This window comes from Lemur catta, chromosome 8, assembly GCF_020740605.2.
Source record: "Lemur catta isolate mLemCat1 chromosome 8, mLemCat1.pri, whole genome shotgun sequence".
NCBI classification, from domain to species: domain Eukaryota; kingdom Metazoa; phylum Chordata; class Mammalia; order Primates; family Lemuridae; genus Lemur; species Lemur catta.
Genome location: NC_059135.1, coordinates 57,915,965 through 57,930,552, shown reverse-complemented (window position 1 = coordinate 57,930,552; position 14,588 = coordinate 57,915,965). Strand labels below are relative to the sequence as shown.

At 37.3% G+C, this 14,588-nt stretch overlaps 1 protein-coding gene across 2 annotated transcripts in view; it reads left to right on the top strand.

Moving 5' to 3' along the window:
* XIRP2 (xin actin binding repeat containing 2) overlaps positions 1-14,588 on the top strand; it is a 68,510-nt gene that overhangs the window by 45,803 nt on the left and 8,119 nt on the right. Inside the window, exons 4-7 of one of the 2 annotated variants that reach the window (XM_045558923.1) lie at positions 1,265-1,375; positions 1,761-1,833; positions 2,811-2,947; positions 3,596-12,974. In XM_045558923.1, coding sequence (XP_045414879.1) covers positions 1,265-1,375; positions 1,761-1,833; positions 2,811-2,947; positions 3,596-12,974 — 9,700 coding nt within the window. The remainder of the gene's footprint in view (positions 1-1,264; positions 1,376-1,760; positions 1,834-2,810; positions 2,948-3,595; positions 12,975-14,588) is intronic. The other variant, XM_045558924.1, reaches the window with a different exon arrangement.

Here is a 14,588-nt window from a genome sequence, read left to right as displayed (position 1 = left end):
GATTTGGTAGTTTAAAACTATTTAACTCACTATAAAAAAGACCATCAGTAATCCTATTTGGTTAATAATGATAATATACCATTGTTCATCTGACTATTCTCTAAGACAAATTTTTAAAAATCAAATCTCTAAAATAGTATTTGATAGTCACTTAAATATCAAAATAAAAGTGAAATCCCAACTTCAAGCACGTTCAAATACATGTGTTCTCATAAAGAGTCATCTGTCTATATCCTTATTTTTTGATGTTAACATTTTTAGTGGTATGCCAACTGCTTCAGCATATCAATCAATCAATCATATACTTGTGTCAGAATCATATTCTGTGGTAAATGTAGGGCTGGATCTTCAAAATTAACAGGCGCTCCAGATTTTGAATTCATTCAGGGTCATCTGTGCTAGCTTAACCAAAATCAAAAGTAGCCCCATGTGTGAAGATAGGGAGATACACACTAGTATAATGTGGTTTATTTATGTTGGTTACATTTAATGGTTATATTCTTCATCTGAACTCTGGATATGTCAGCATACTGGATGGTCAATTTGAAGACTAGAATGTCTTTTCATAATATGAAAATACGCCTTATAAACAACAGAATATATTTGTTTTTCTTTCGAGGTTCATCTTTTTCATACTGGGTACAAGATGCATCATTAATATTTGTTGCTTACTAAGGGTAGTAGACAGAATAATAGCCTCCAAAGATATGTATGTCCTAATTCCCAGGATTTGTGAATATGTTACATTACACAGCAGAGGGGAATTACAATTGCACATGGAGTTAAAGCTGCTAATTAGCTGATTTTATGACAGGGGGATAATCCTGGATTATCTGAGTTGGTCCAATGTGATCACAAGGGCCCTTAAAAGTGGAAGAGAAGATCAGAGAGATGGCTGTGTGTGAAGGTCTCAGCCTGACAGAGGAGGGGGCCATGTGTCCAGGAAAGTGGGTAGCCTCTAAAAGCTGCAAGAGGCAAGGGAATGGATTCTCTCCTCTAACCTGCAGAAAGAAATGCACACCTTTTAACACCTGCCCGTATCAAGTGAGACTCACTCAGGAATTCTGACCTACAGAAGTGTAACATAACACCATTATGCAGTTTAAAGCCACTAAATTTGTGGTATTTGTTGCAGCAGCCAAACAAACTAATATACTGAGGAACTTGATTTTTTTTTTCAGGAACCTCTGTCACTGAACTTGCACTAATACAAAAAAGTTAAAATTTTCAGACTTTTCTTAATGCATTGCCCATCTGTTTGCAGGAGGTAATCCGGAGCAGCCAGGTCAACATTTCAAGAAGCAGCCAAGAAATGGCAAGAAATGAACAAGAAGTGTCCAAAGAACACAAAACTGATGTTCTTGGAACAGAAATGGTAACTACTTAGAAAGACAATACTTTCCAAACAGTTTCTAGAACTCTATGGAAATTCTGACTTTGTTGTAAGCATTTGTTTTTATTGTCCTTTATGTATTTAGTATCAATACATATCAATGTCTCTTTCCCCACTTTCCAGCTGGAATTCTTTTAAAAGCAAAACAGGTACCCAAAAAATGTGATTGCACTTTAGATGTCAATTCAAATATGTTCCGTTATAGCGTAAGTCTGTGTGTTAAAATGATAAAGGTTTAATTAGCAATTCTCAATGTGCATTGAAGTCTTGGATGAAAACCATTGTAAAATGAAGCATATTATGTGTAGCACTGAAATAATTGACTTTGCAAAAAAAATTATATTTTCCAAATTATCTTTAAACATAGGTTTCTCACCTTGAAAAGCACACCGAGGAAATAGACCAAGCTTCTCAGTTTCATCAATATGTTAAAGAAACTGGTAAGAGTCTGGTATTATTGGCCCCAATACACCTTTTTCCTATTGATGTGTCTGAGTTTGAATGGAGGATTTCCAAAGCATAATCCTCCCTACTGAGTAACTTCAGTAACCATGAATCATGGTCCCAAAAAGGAGCTAGGTACTGTTTCCAAGTATAATTAGATTTTTGCCTGTGGTAATAGATTCAATAAGTTTCTAAAATAGTTGATTGTCCATCAGCCCTATGATATACTTATCCCAAAGCCTAAAGGGTGATATGCTAGCTACCTCTGAATTCCTTTTTGCCTCAGGGACCTACAATAAAACCTGATGTTTATCAAGCTCCCTGAGAATAGAATTGTTGTCAAGATTGAATTAATTTTAATAACAGATTTAAGCACTATTAAGTCCAGTTCTCCAGCCTACAAATATGAGATTAGACTAGGCAAATTTGTGCAAGTTTTCATAAGACAAGGCACATTTAGTCTCCCCTATAAAAAGGAAATAAGTTTCGCTTCCTCAAAGAGCTCAAAGAGGAGATTTAAACCAACCGTGACCAAAACATCACTTGAAAATATGACTATACCTTTAATTTGGTTTTACTGATTACGAAAGTAGATCTTCTGCTATTGTTTTCTTATTTTATAACTTTTATTAATTTTTCCTGAGCATAAAAGTAGAACATGCGTGTAGAAAATTTAGAAAATATTCTCATCCAGAGATAATCACTGCCAGGAGTTAGCTATGCTTCTGAAATCATTTCTGTCTCTAATGTAGTAATATTAATCGAATGACCAACAAACCACAAACATTTTTCTTCCTATATTTCTTGCTATATTCCTAAATTACATAATGAAACAATACCATATATATTTTTGCACTTTGAATCATTTTATTTAACTTACATAGTGAAAACATTCCCATAGCATTGTAATTTCTTCTCAATCGTAACTTTTATTAGTTACCTAATATAACTGGGGCTTTTTTTCTGTTTGTAGTCATTGATACACCTGAGGATGAAGAGATTCCAAAGGTTTCAACTAAGTTGTTAAAAGAGCAATTTGAAAAGTCTGCCCAGGAAAAGATTGTTTATTCTGACAAAGAGACGACGACGACCCCAGCCAAGCAGATTAAGGTAAGGTAATTTCTTTATACAGAAACATATTAAGTGTAAAGCCAAGCTTAACTGCATAACACTTTCAAATTACTGCATATTTGAGGTGGCTTTTCAACAAAAAAAAATATCCTGAACCAGAACTTATTCAGTTCTGTAAGAATATTGACCTGCAGGAGAAAAGAGGTAAAGTAAAAACTCATCTCACTGGAGAAAATGAGGGAAGGAAAAATGATGTATACTCTGAAGTCAAATAACTAACATTACATAAAGTAATTAAGTCAATTTTAAATGTCAGATGCTTATTCTGTTCTGTTTAAAATTCCAAGGAAAACAAAACAACCCTCAGAAGTACTTTAAGACTTTTACTGTTTCCCTCTGGATTATTCTGCATGCCACATTAAGGGGGATAAATCGAGATTATGTATGAATGTTAAAATACTGAGTCATTAATGCATTGAATGGGGGATATAATTTTACAAGTAAAAATTGATTACAGAAAGATAGTAACAAATATTAAATATGACTCCTAAGTGGGTCCTTAAATGGAAGTATATGACTTTTTTTTTTTCTTAATGGAGATGTATCAGTCTTGGTTGTGGACAGGTAAAGGGCAAAACCTAGGAACTACCCCCATCTTTATAAGATTTGATTTTCTCTCCCCTAAAGATTGACAGTGCATATGGAGAGACTTTACAGCCATCCTCAGTTGTGGCTAGCTCTTCCACTTCTTGCACTGCAACCAGCCAGAGGAAGGAAACATCAACCACAAGACACCATGATCACAGTGTCACTTCCTCAACTCTGGCACAAGCTAATGGTACTTCTTCAGGAAAGACAGAAGAATTTCCTCCTCCCCCACCTGATGTACTTCAAACTCCAATAGACGTGACAGCATTTTCCCAGTCCCCTGAATTCCCTATCCCTCCTAGAAGACTACCAGTCCCCAAAGATTTATATTCTAAGCAAAGAAATTTGTATGAATTAAACCGTTTATATAAACACATTCATCCAGAGTTAAGAAAAAACTTAGAAAAAGATTATATCAGTGAAGTTTCTGACATTGTTTCCAGTCAAATGAACTCTGGAAGCTCAGTTTCAGCAGATGTGCAGCAAGCCCGGTATGTTTTTGAAAATACAAATGACAGTTCTCAAAAAGATCTGAGCTCAGGAAGAGACCACTTGGAGTGGGATGAAATTCTGAAGGGGGAGGTGCAGTCCATTAGATGGGTCTTTGAGAATCAGCCATTGGATTCCATCAACAATGGCTCTCCTGACGAAGATAACATTTCCAAGGGCATTGCTGACCAAGAAATCATTGCTGGTGGTGATGTGAAATATACCACCTGGATGTTTGAAACCCAGCCCATAGATATACTGGGGGCTCATTCTGCTGGCACTGAAGAAAATGCAGAGAAAATTCCTGAGCTAGCCAGAGGAGATGTCCGCACAGCCCGGTGGATGTTTGAAACAAGGCCATTAGACTCACTGAATAAAATGTATCAAAGTCAAGAAGAATCAGCAGTAACTGTCATTAAAGATATAACTGGGGGAGACGTCAAGACTGTGAGATACATGTTTGAAACTCAACATCTTGATCAAATTGGACAGCTTCATTCAGTGGATGAGGTTCACTTACTGCAACTTAGGTCTGAGCTCAAAGAAATTAAGGGAAATGTTAAGAGAAGTATAAAATGTTTTGAAACTCAACCATTATATGTCATTAGAGATGGTTTAGGTCAAATGCTAGAAATTAAAACTGTACACAGAGAAGACGTTGAAAAGGGGGATGTGAGAACAGCACGTTGGATGTTTGAAACACAGCCATTAGACACAATTAACAAAGATATTACAGAAATTAAAGTTGTTCGAGGAATATCCATGGAAGAAAATGTCAAAGGTGGGGTAAGTAGGGCAAAGTGGTTATTTGAAACCCAACCTTTGGAAAAAATCAAAGAAGAGTCAGAAGAAGTCATTGTTGAAAAGGAAACAATAATAGGTACAGATGTCTCCAGAAAGTGCTGGATGTTTGAAACACAGCCATTAGACATTCTAAAAGAAGTGCCTGATGCAGATCCTTTACCACCTGAGGAGATAATCGGGGGTGATGTACAAACTACTAAGCATCTATTTGAAACACTTCCAATAGAGGCTTTAAAAGATAGTCCTGATGTAGGAAAGCTTCAAAAAATCACTGCTTCTGAAGAAGAAAAAGGGGATGTTAGACACCAAAAATGGATTTTTGAAACTCAACCTCTAGAAGAGATTAGAGAAGATAAAAAAGAGTACACACGAACAGTGAAACTTGAAGAAGTAGACAGAGGAGATGTCAGGAATTACACACATCTCTTTGAATCAAACAATTTAATTAAATTTGATGCATCACATAAAATAGAGGTGGAAGGATTCACAAGAGGTGCTGTAGAGCTAAATAAATCTCTCTTTGAGACGACACCACTGTATGCCATTCAAGATCACCTTGGAAAGTACCATCAAGTGAAGACAGTCCAGCAGGAAGAAATCCTAAGAGGTGATGTAAGAAGCTGCAGGTGGCTTTTTGAAACAAGGCCCATGGACCAGTTTGATGAAAGCATTCATAAATTTCAGATAATTAGAGGCATATCTGCTCAAGAAATTCAGGCCGGAAATGTGAAATCTGCTAAATGGTTGTTTGAAACCCAACCTCTTGATTCAATTAAATATTTTAGTAACGTGGAAGAAACAGAAAGTAAAACTGAACAAGCTACAGATATTGTTAAAGGGGATGTCAAAACCTGCAAATGGCTTTTTGAAACCCAGCCAATGGAGTCTCTTTATGAAAAAGTTTCATTAATGACTGGCAGTGAAGAAATTCACAAGGGAGATGTCAAAACCTGCACTTGGCTTTTTGAAACTCAGCCACTTGATGCCATCAAAGATGATGCTGAAACAACAGTCAAATTGCAAACTGTAAAACAGGAGGAGATCCAGGGTGGGGATGTTCGTACAGCATGTTTTCTTTTTGAGACAGAAAATCTGGACAGTATACAAGGAGAAGAAGGGAAGGAAATCAAGCTGGTGGAAATGGATATACAAGCAGGAGATGTTTCCAGCATGAGATATAAATTTGAAAATCAGTCCTTAGATTCTATAAGTTCCAGTTCAGAGGAAGTTTTGAAAAAGATCAAAACCCTAAAAACTGAAGATATTCAGAAAGGCAATGTTTTAAATTGTAGGTGGCTTTTTGAAAATAAACCAATCGATATGATAAAAGAAAGCCAAGAAGTTGATGAATTGGTTAAGACAGTGACAGACATACAAGGTGGGGATGTGAGAAAGAGGTGCTTTATTTTTGAAACGTTTTCTTTAGATGAGATTAAAGAAGAATATGACTATATCAGCACCAAGAAAACAATTACTGAAGAAGTAATAAAGGGTGATGTAAAAAGCTACAGAATGCTCTTTGAAACCCAGCCACTCTATGCAATTCAAGACCGAGAAGGGTACTATCATGAAGTGACAACAGTTAAAAAGGAAGAGGTGATTCATGGAGATGTGCGAGGAACAAGGTGGCTTTTTGAAACAAAGCCATTAGACTCGATTAATAAATCAGAAACTGTGTATGTTATTAAATCCGTCACACAAGAAGACATTCAGAAGGGAGATGTTAGTTCTGTCAGATACAGATTTGAAACCCAGCCACTGGATCAGATTTCAAGAGAATCATGTAATATTATGCCCACTGTTGACAATATTCAAGGTGGCGATGTAAAGACAAGTAAACAACTTTTTGAATCTGAAAATTTTGATAAGAGTAATTATGTAAGAACAGTAAGTGTCAATGAAATACAAAAGGGCAATGTCAAAACATCTACTTGGCTATTTGAAACCCACACTGTAGAAGAGCTTAGAGGAGAAGAGTTAGATGACAGTATCAGGACAGTCACCCAGGAAGATGTGCAGAAAGGTGATGTTAAGCAGGCAGTGTGGCTTTTTGAAAATCAAACTTTGGATTCCATTAAGAAAGAAGATGAAAGCATCTCAAAAATGACCAAGGAAGAAATCCCTCCTTCTGATGTCAAAACGACTACCTGGCTCTTTGAAACAACACCCCTTCATGAATTTAATGAAACTAGAGTAGAAAAGGTAGAGATTATTGGCAAGAGCATTAAAGAAACCTTAGAAGATCTGTACTCTCAAAAATTTATCCAGGCTCCTGGAATCATCATTGAAGCTGATGAAGTTGGGGATGTCCGAATGGCAAAATACAAGCTAATGAACCAAGCATCTCCTGAGATACAAAAAGAAGAAATTATCAGGGCTGATCTCAGAAATATAATGGTGAACCTACTTTCCAAAAGAGACTGTACAAAAAGAGAGATATTGGTTAGTGAAGAAGAGAAGGGAAATGTTAGTTTGACTAAAACTCAATTATTAAGCAGATCTACCGAATTTCATACTGAAAAAGAAGAGATAGTGAGAGGTGATGTACAACAAGCAATAAAAAGTCTGTTCTCTGAGGAAAGATCTGTAAAGAAAGGCATTTTAATTCAGGAAGATGAAAGAGGAGATATTAATATGACTATCTATTGTCTTCTTCATGAAAATGATGGTGACACAATTGAGCGTGAAGAAATAACAGGGGGTGATGTAAGAGGTACCATTCATAATTTATTGTCTTCTACATCAAACAACAGAATATCTGAAAGGGCTAAAATTGATGCCTCTGAGAGGGGAAATGTTCAGTTTTTCACAACATGCATAGAAACTGGAGCTTTGGATTACCTCAAACAACTTCAGACAGGGTCAAATGAAACAGTAACAGCTGGGAAACAAGAAAAAGAGGAAGAAATAATTGGTGGTGATGTTGAAGGCACAAAACTGTTACTAAAGCAAAGACAGTCTCAGTTTGAACGTACTGTGAATGAAACTGACATCATCCCAGGAGATGTGCATAATAAAGTTAAGGTTTTTATGACAGAACCTCAGAGTACATCTGGTAAGACACCCAAAGAAGAAATTATAAAAGGTGATTTGACATCAACCCTAAATTCTCTCAGACAGGCCATAAATCAGAAAACAGTGACTAAAACAGAAGAAACTATAAAAGGTAACATGCTGGCCACACTCAAGTCACTTAAAGAATCAAGCCACCAATGGAAAGAACCTAAACAGCCTGATGTCATCCCTGGTGATATTGAGCAAGCTATTGAATGCCTTGAAAAGGCTGCAAATACAAGGACAGAAATCCTGAAAAAGGAGCTTATCCGAGATGACCTTGAAACATCATTAAGGTCTTTGAAAGAAGCACAAGGCGCTTTCAAAGAGGTAGGTAAAGAAGGTGTAATCAAAGATGATGTGCAAGCTGTGATGGCAGGATCTTCGGAAGAGCAGAAAACAGAGATGCGTCAAGTGGCTGTCCAGAGGGACAAAAAAAGTCTTCTTCAGCCAAGGCCGGGACCATTTGAGCCAGCAGCCAGGTGGCAAGGCGGAGCAGACACTCTCAGTCAAACTTCAGGAAAATCTTGTCATGAGAACTTAGTAGAAAAAAGAACTGAGGATAATCTTCCAAAAGGCCCCAAAGGCACTGTAAAGATTGTCATAGATCGTGAACAAAACAATGATGCTCTTGAGAAAAGCCTTAGAAGACTGTCTAATTCACATCACAAAGCTATTAAAAGTGTACTGGAAGCAGGAGACAGAATGGGTGTCTGGACTGATACCACAAGAGAACAGAATCTTAGAGATGAACATATGAGCAGCCAATTAACTTCAACTGCGTCAGTTAAGGAAAATCTAAAAACTAAAGAATCAGACACAGTGAGGGAGCTGAAGAAAGATGATGCCTTTAACTCCACCCAATTTATCAACAAAACAGTTGGAAAGCAACAGACCCAAACCTGTGATCTGAGGAATGACCACCAGACAACTGAGGCTTTCCATGTAAAGAATCCCAAAAAGACGAAAACCATTAAAATATCAGCAGATACACAAAGCTCCAAGCCCAACCCCTCCCAGCGTCCAATCAACATGCCAGTTGGAGAAACTTATGAAGTTGCAGGGGACTTTCAGAAGAAAACTTTGTTAAAGCAAGAAATGCAATATTCTAATAAGGATATAAAGAAAAAGGATATGAACCTTCAACCAGTGTGGCAGCCTTTGCCTGTAGATCAAGACATATCCAATGTAACAGAAGCAAAAGTCTCCGAAAAGAGCCACAATAAATTTAAGGTGACCGACAAAAAGGAGGAGACTGATGTTTATTTGAAAAGCCAGGACTTTCTAATGAAGACAAATACTTCCACAGACTTAAAAATGGCAATGGAAAGGTCCTATAATCCAACCAACTTTAACCCTCAGAATGATGTGAAAGATACTGAGTATCCCTTTCCCCCTCCATCTCCACCTCCTCCACCACCTTCCAACGCATCATCTGAAATTGAATTTCCTCTTCCTCCTCCACCGCCTTTAATGATGTTGCCTGAAAAAAATGGGTTTCCTCCCACACTGTCCGCAGAGAAGATAAAGGCTGAATTTGAAAGCTTCCCAAGCCTCCCTCTTCCTCCACCTCCAGTAGATGAGAAATCTGAAAAAGAATGTCTATCAATGTTTCTACCGCCACCTCCTCCCCCTTTAACTCCATCTCAAAAATCAGCACCTATCCTTTCTTCCTCTGTTCCAGAAAAGCACAGTGGAACATTCACACACCAATATTCCCAAAAAGAAGCCTCAAGCTCTCAGCAAATTCATTCTCAGGCTAAAATCATAAAAGGAAAATCAGGTGTGGTGCCACCTCCCACATTGCCCAAACCCAAACTTCCCAAGCATTTAGAAGATAAAAGGAATGATCTCTCCCTAAAAGTTCAATTGGAAAATTCCCTGTCAGATATGGAATGTAAAATTACTCCCTCAAATGACCAGAAAGGAGTCACAATAGCGACCGGCAGTGAACACACAGAGATAAAGCAGAACATATTTAGAAAGAGTCTTGATGAAAGAAAACAATTATCTATTGACTCTGCACAATCTCTCTCAGAAACAATTCCAGGGACTTCAGGAGCCAAGAAGAAACAGGTAGCACCTCTCATAAAATCTCACTCATTTCCAGTAAGTTCAGGACCACAAAGTCCAAAACCTTATATGAGAAAATTTAAGACGCCTTTAATGATTGCTGAAGAGAAATACAGACAACAAAGAGAAGAGCTTGAAAAACAGAAACAGGAGAGCTCTTACTACAACATTGTCAAAACACAAAGCCGACATCGAAACACAGCAGAGTTAGAAAAGGAAATTCCATTACAAAAAACAAATAAGGAGGTTCCCCTATCTGGAATTGACTCAGAAGGCACTGTGGTCCAACCCATCCCAAACTCTCAAAGTAGTGCTCAGGCACTAGGAGTGTGTTCTGGTAACCAGGTCTCCACATCAGCAGTGACGGTTGCTGCCAAGAGCCTCCAACATGTTCTAGCTACCTCAGAAGACAAAGAAAACATGAAAAACGAAGTTTTACAGAGTTCAAGGGACACTATGCAATCTAAAGCAGCTTGTGAAATTAAGCAGACTCACCAAGAATGTAGCACACAACAAACAGAACAGAAGAAATACCTGGAGCAGTTGCACATGCCCCCAAACAAACCAGTTTCCCCAAGTTTCAAAGTTAAAACTATCAAGCTTCCAACTCAAGATCATACGTTAAATGAAACAGACCACAGCCATGAATGTCATAAGAAGCAATCCAAAGTTGAGGTTCAAACCATTACCAAACAACAGAATCAGGAAACCAAGAAAATTGAAGCAAGCACCGAATATAGTAATAAACAATCTGTGGCTGAAAAATATCATCAGTTACCTAAGAAGGAGAAAAGAGTGACAATAAAAGTGCCTACAGAATCCACAGAAATGAACCACGAAAGTAAGCTCAAGATGGTCCCTGAGAAGCAGAGAGAATTTAGGGAATCTGAGAAAGGGAAACTTCCAGGAAGTGAAGAAAAAAATCAGAGATTATCAGTGATTGGTTTAAAAGAAGAGAGATTAATAGTTGAAAGAAAACAAGAACATTCGAAGACTAAGTCAGCACCAAAGGTCGTCAAGCAAAAGGTTATTGATGCATATCTTGATTCACAGACTCAGAATTTTCAGCAAACACAGACTTCTGAAAGTAAAGTTGAACATAAAAAATTGCCCCAGCCATGTAATAGTCTGCAGGAAGAAAAATGTCTTGAAGTCCAGGGCATACAACAGAAACAAGTCTTCTCTAATACTAAAGATTCAAAGCAAGAGATTACACAGAACAAATCTTTATTTTCATCTGTGAAAGAATCCCAGCAGCCTGATGGAAAATGTGCCGTAAATATATTGGAATTCTTGAGAAAACGTGAAGAACTACAAGAGATTTTGTCTAGAGTAAAACAGTTTGAAGCAGAGCCAAATAAAAATGGCCTTAAAACATTTCAGACACTGTTAAATATTATCCCCGTATGGCTGATAAGTGAAGAGAAAAGAGACTATGGAGCTCGCCTTGCTATGGAGAATAATTTAGAAAAAGTGAAAGAAGAAATAACACATATTAAAACTCAAGCAGAGGATATGCTTGTGTCCTGTGAAAATATAATTCAAACAGCCATGAGATCCTCCAAAACAGGAAAGCAAGGAAATAAACCTACCAGTCTTAATGAAACATCTTGGAAAGTATCTAATGCTAATGTCAGCTATAATAAAAACACTGAACAGAAAGAAAATATAACAGCAGAAGAAAAAACAGTACACCACCAAGTAGCAACTCATCAGGAAGCAACTGCTCAAACTCATGCAAAAACCCATCAGGAAATTAAACTCGAGGACAGCAAGATTTCTCCTCCCTCTATAAAAACACGCCCACCATCGCCTACTTTTATAACAATCGAATCCACTGCCAGACGAACAGAAACTTCTGCTAAGGATGAGCTCTCTCAGTCCCCTAAGAAGGACGGTTGCATTGAACCCCCACCTAGAAGGCCCACGTCACAAACATCGAGAATTCACAGAGCAAACACCTCCCCTTCTCCGCCCAGGAGTCGCTCGGAACAACTTGTCAAACTGAAAGACACCACTGCAAAGTTATCCCGAGGGACCATCCCATCTCGGTCTGTCACCCCGGTTCCGATTGTAGAGAAGAGGTCTGAAATCATCGTGTCTCCTGCAACGCTGCGTCGTCAAATTAAGATAGAAACTCGTGGTAGGGACTCTCCTACAATCACAATACCTGTGAGTGTAAATCATGCAGCTAGTGGCTCTTTCAGGGAATCCATGGAGGCTCAAGAGAAAGTTAGGCAAGTAGAGAAAAGAGCCACCTACGTTCACAAGGATGGGGGAAATCCCGCTGCCCGTACGGTGCCGGATACGGAAAGTTACGATGCAGTGGAAATCATCCGCAAGGTTGAGGTGCCTCACCTGTCAGAGCACATACACAGATATGAAGCAGCCAACCGAACTGTGCAAATGGCTGAAAATTTTGTGAATGACCGTGAAAATGAAATAAACAGATGGTTCAGAGAATTCGAAGACGGCCCAGTTTTTGAAGCAAAGTCAAATAGAGTTTATGCAAACGGAGAAGCCAACCATAATATAAAACAAGAAAGTCGTACATTTTGTAAAGAGGAATTTGGATTAACATCTTCAGGAAACACTAGTTTTACAGGCTTTTCTTGCAAACATCCTAGAGAGGTGCAAGAAAAAATTTCTGTTAAGCAGCCCCGGGTCTGCACTGAAACAAGGTCTCTAACTGAACGTTTCTCAGGCATGGATGCATTTGACAGTCAGATTGTTGAGTCAAAGATGAAAACCTCTTCATCATATAACTCAGAAGCTGGCAAATCTGGCTTTGACTTCAAGCATGCCCCACCAACCTATGAAGATGTCATTGCTGGCCATATTTTAGATATCTCTGATTCACCGGAAGCACTCAGAAAAAATTTTCAAAAGACATGGCAGGAGAGTGAAAGTGTTTTTAAAAATCTGGGATATGCAGCCTCAGATTCTTCTGCAGCTGAAATGAGAACCACCTTCCAAGAGGAATCTGCATTTATAAGTGGTAAATGAGCTTGCAAAGTGTGAAAGAAGATTGACTATTTAAAGGCATGTGTTCCATATCCAAGATGATTTGCAGTTAAAACAGTGTGTGGAAATAACCAAACAATATAACCTAAAACTAACAGCTTCCCCGTATGCTTGTATCTTCTTCATATGTTTGCTTTTATTACTTTCCCTTTACAAAAGCATCCAGTATGATTTACCTGCACTGTGCGAGAATAACAAATACTATTATATAAATTATTGACACAAATTTGTCAAGGTAAACAAGGTAAACAAGGTTTTGGATAAAGCATCAGATATAGCAATAATTGTTGTAATAGTAGTAACAATTCTATTAACATATAGTTATGTTTGTTAATTATAGAACATATCACATTATTATTTCTTATTAAAAGTTATTACTTGATACAATTGTTTTAGACAATATTAGTTAATACCCCTTTACCTACTATTGGCATGTTTTTAACTGCTAGACTTAAGTGGTCTTTGCATTGAATTCGATGTAGACTGTTAATAATCCAAGAAAAAATTTACGCTCTTCATATGTTCTTTAAGGATTTTTATTGATCTGTATCTCCGACTAAAGTATAGGTGTGGAATTAGACCTTTTATGTATTTAATTGAGTTGAATAGAGTTAGCTTCCTCTGATGCCACATTTTTTTACTATAGCTGATTTTTTTCACCTTTCTGAAAATAAACCCCTAATGATAGCTCAATTGACCTCATTCACAGATGAACATGAACAACATTTTAAAAATTTTATTGTATTTGAAAGGAGGGAGATTTAAATCATATGAACTTGGTACATATTTTTTAACATTAGAGAACATATCATTTCTTTATATTTTCTCTACTTTTTACAATTAATGAGGCTTCACGATAAAAAAGTTTAGCATAATTAATGTGCATCATTAGTGTACTCCATCCTTTTAGGCAGATTGAAAGAAATAGCAAGCTTCAAAATAAAAACCACTGAAACTAATAATTATGCCTCTATCATATTTGCAACATGTGTCCAGTTTATCAGGTTAATATGTTTCTTAATGTGATTGCTTCTGGCATAATTAAGCAAAGCTGCCTAATTTCAAATGCTCAATTTCTGTTAAGATAGCTGAAAAACACACAGAAAATACAAAGATACTATTGTCAAATATAAGAATGTGTCCTCTACTAGAACCAAATAAGCAAAGGAGTCCTCTCAGAGGCCCAGATGGAACATCTAGGTGCTAAAGTATATATATTTATTTTTATAAAGAACCTTGAACATATTTTCTCTTATATAAAACTAATATCAAAGCATAGTTATTCTCACAGGATCATTGTGACGATCAAAAGCATGCTGAAGTGAAAGAAAAGTCTGAGTTAGTTTTAAACCACTATTCAAACACTGGTTAGTAATCTAATTACTGTTATTCATAGGGGCTGAAGCAGCAGGACGTGACTGTGGGAACCTTGGAGCAAGAAAAGTGGGAAAACTATGAAAAGAACCCAAAAGGCTCTAAAACATAAAGCCTTTTAGATTAGGACAAATGGCCCTGAACATATCAGTGTATTCAGGAGTCTCATTATATTATAGGCAAGAGTTGGTGTCTTATAGTCATCCCCCTAAGT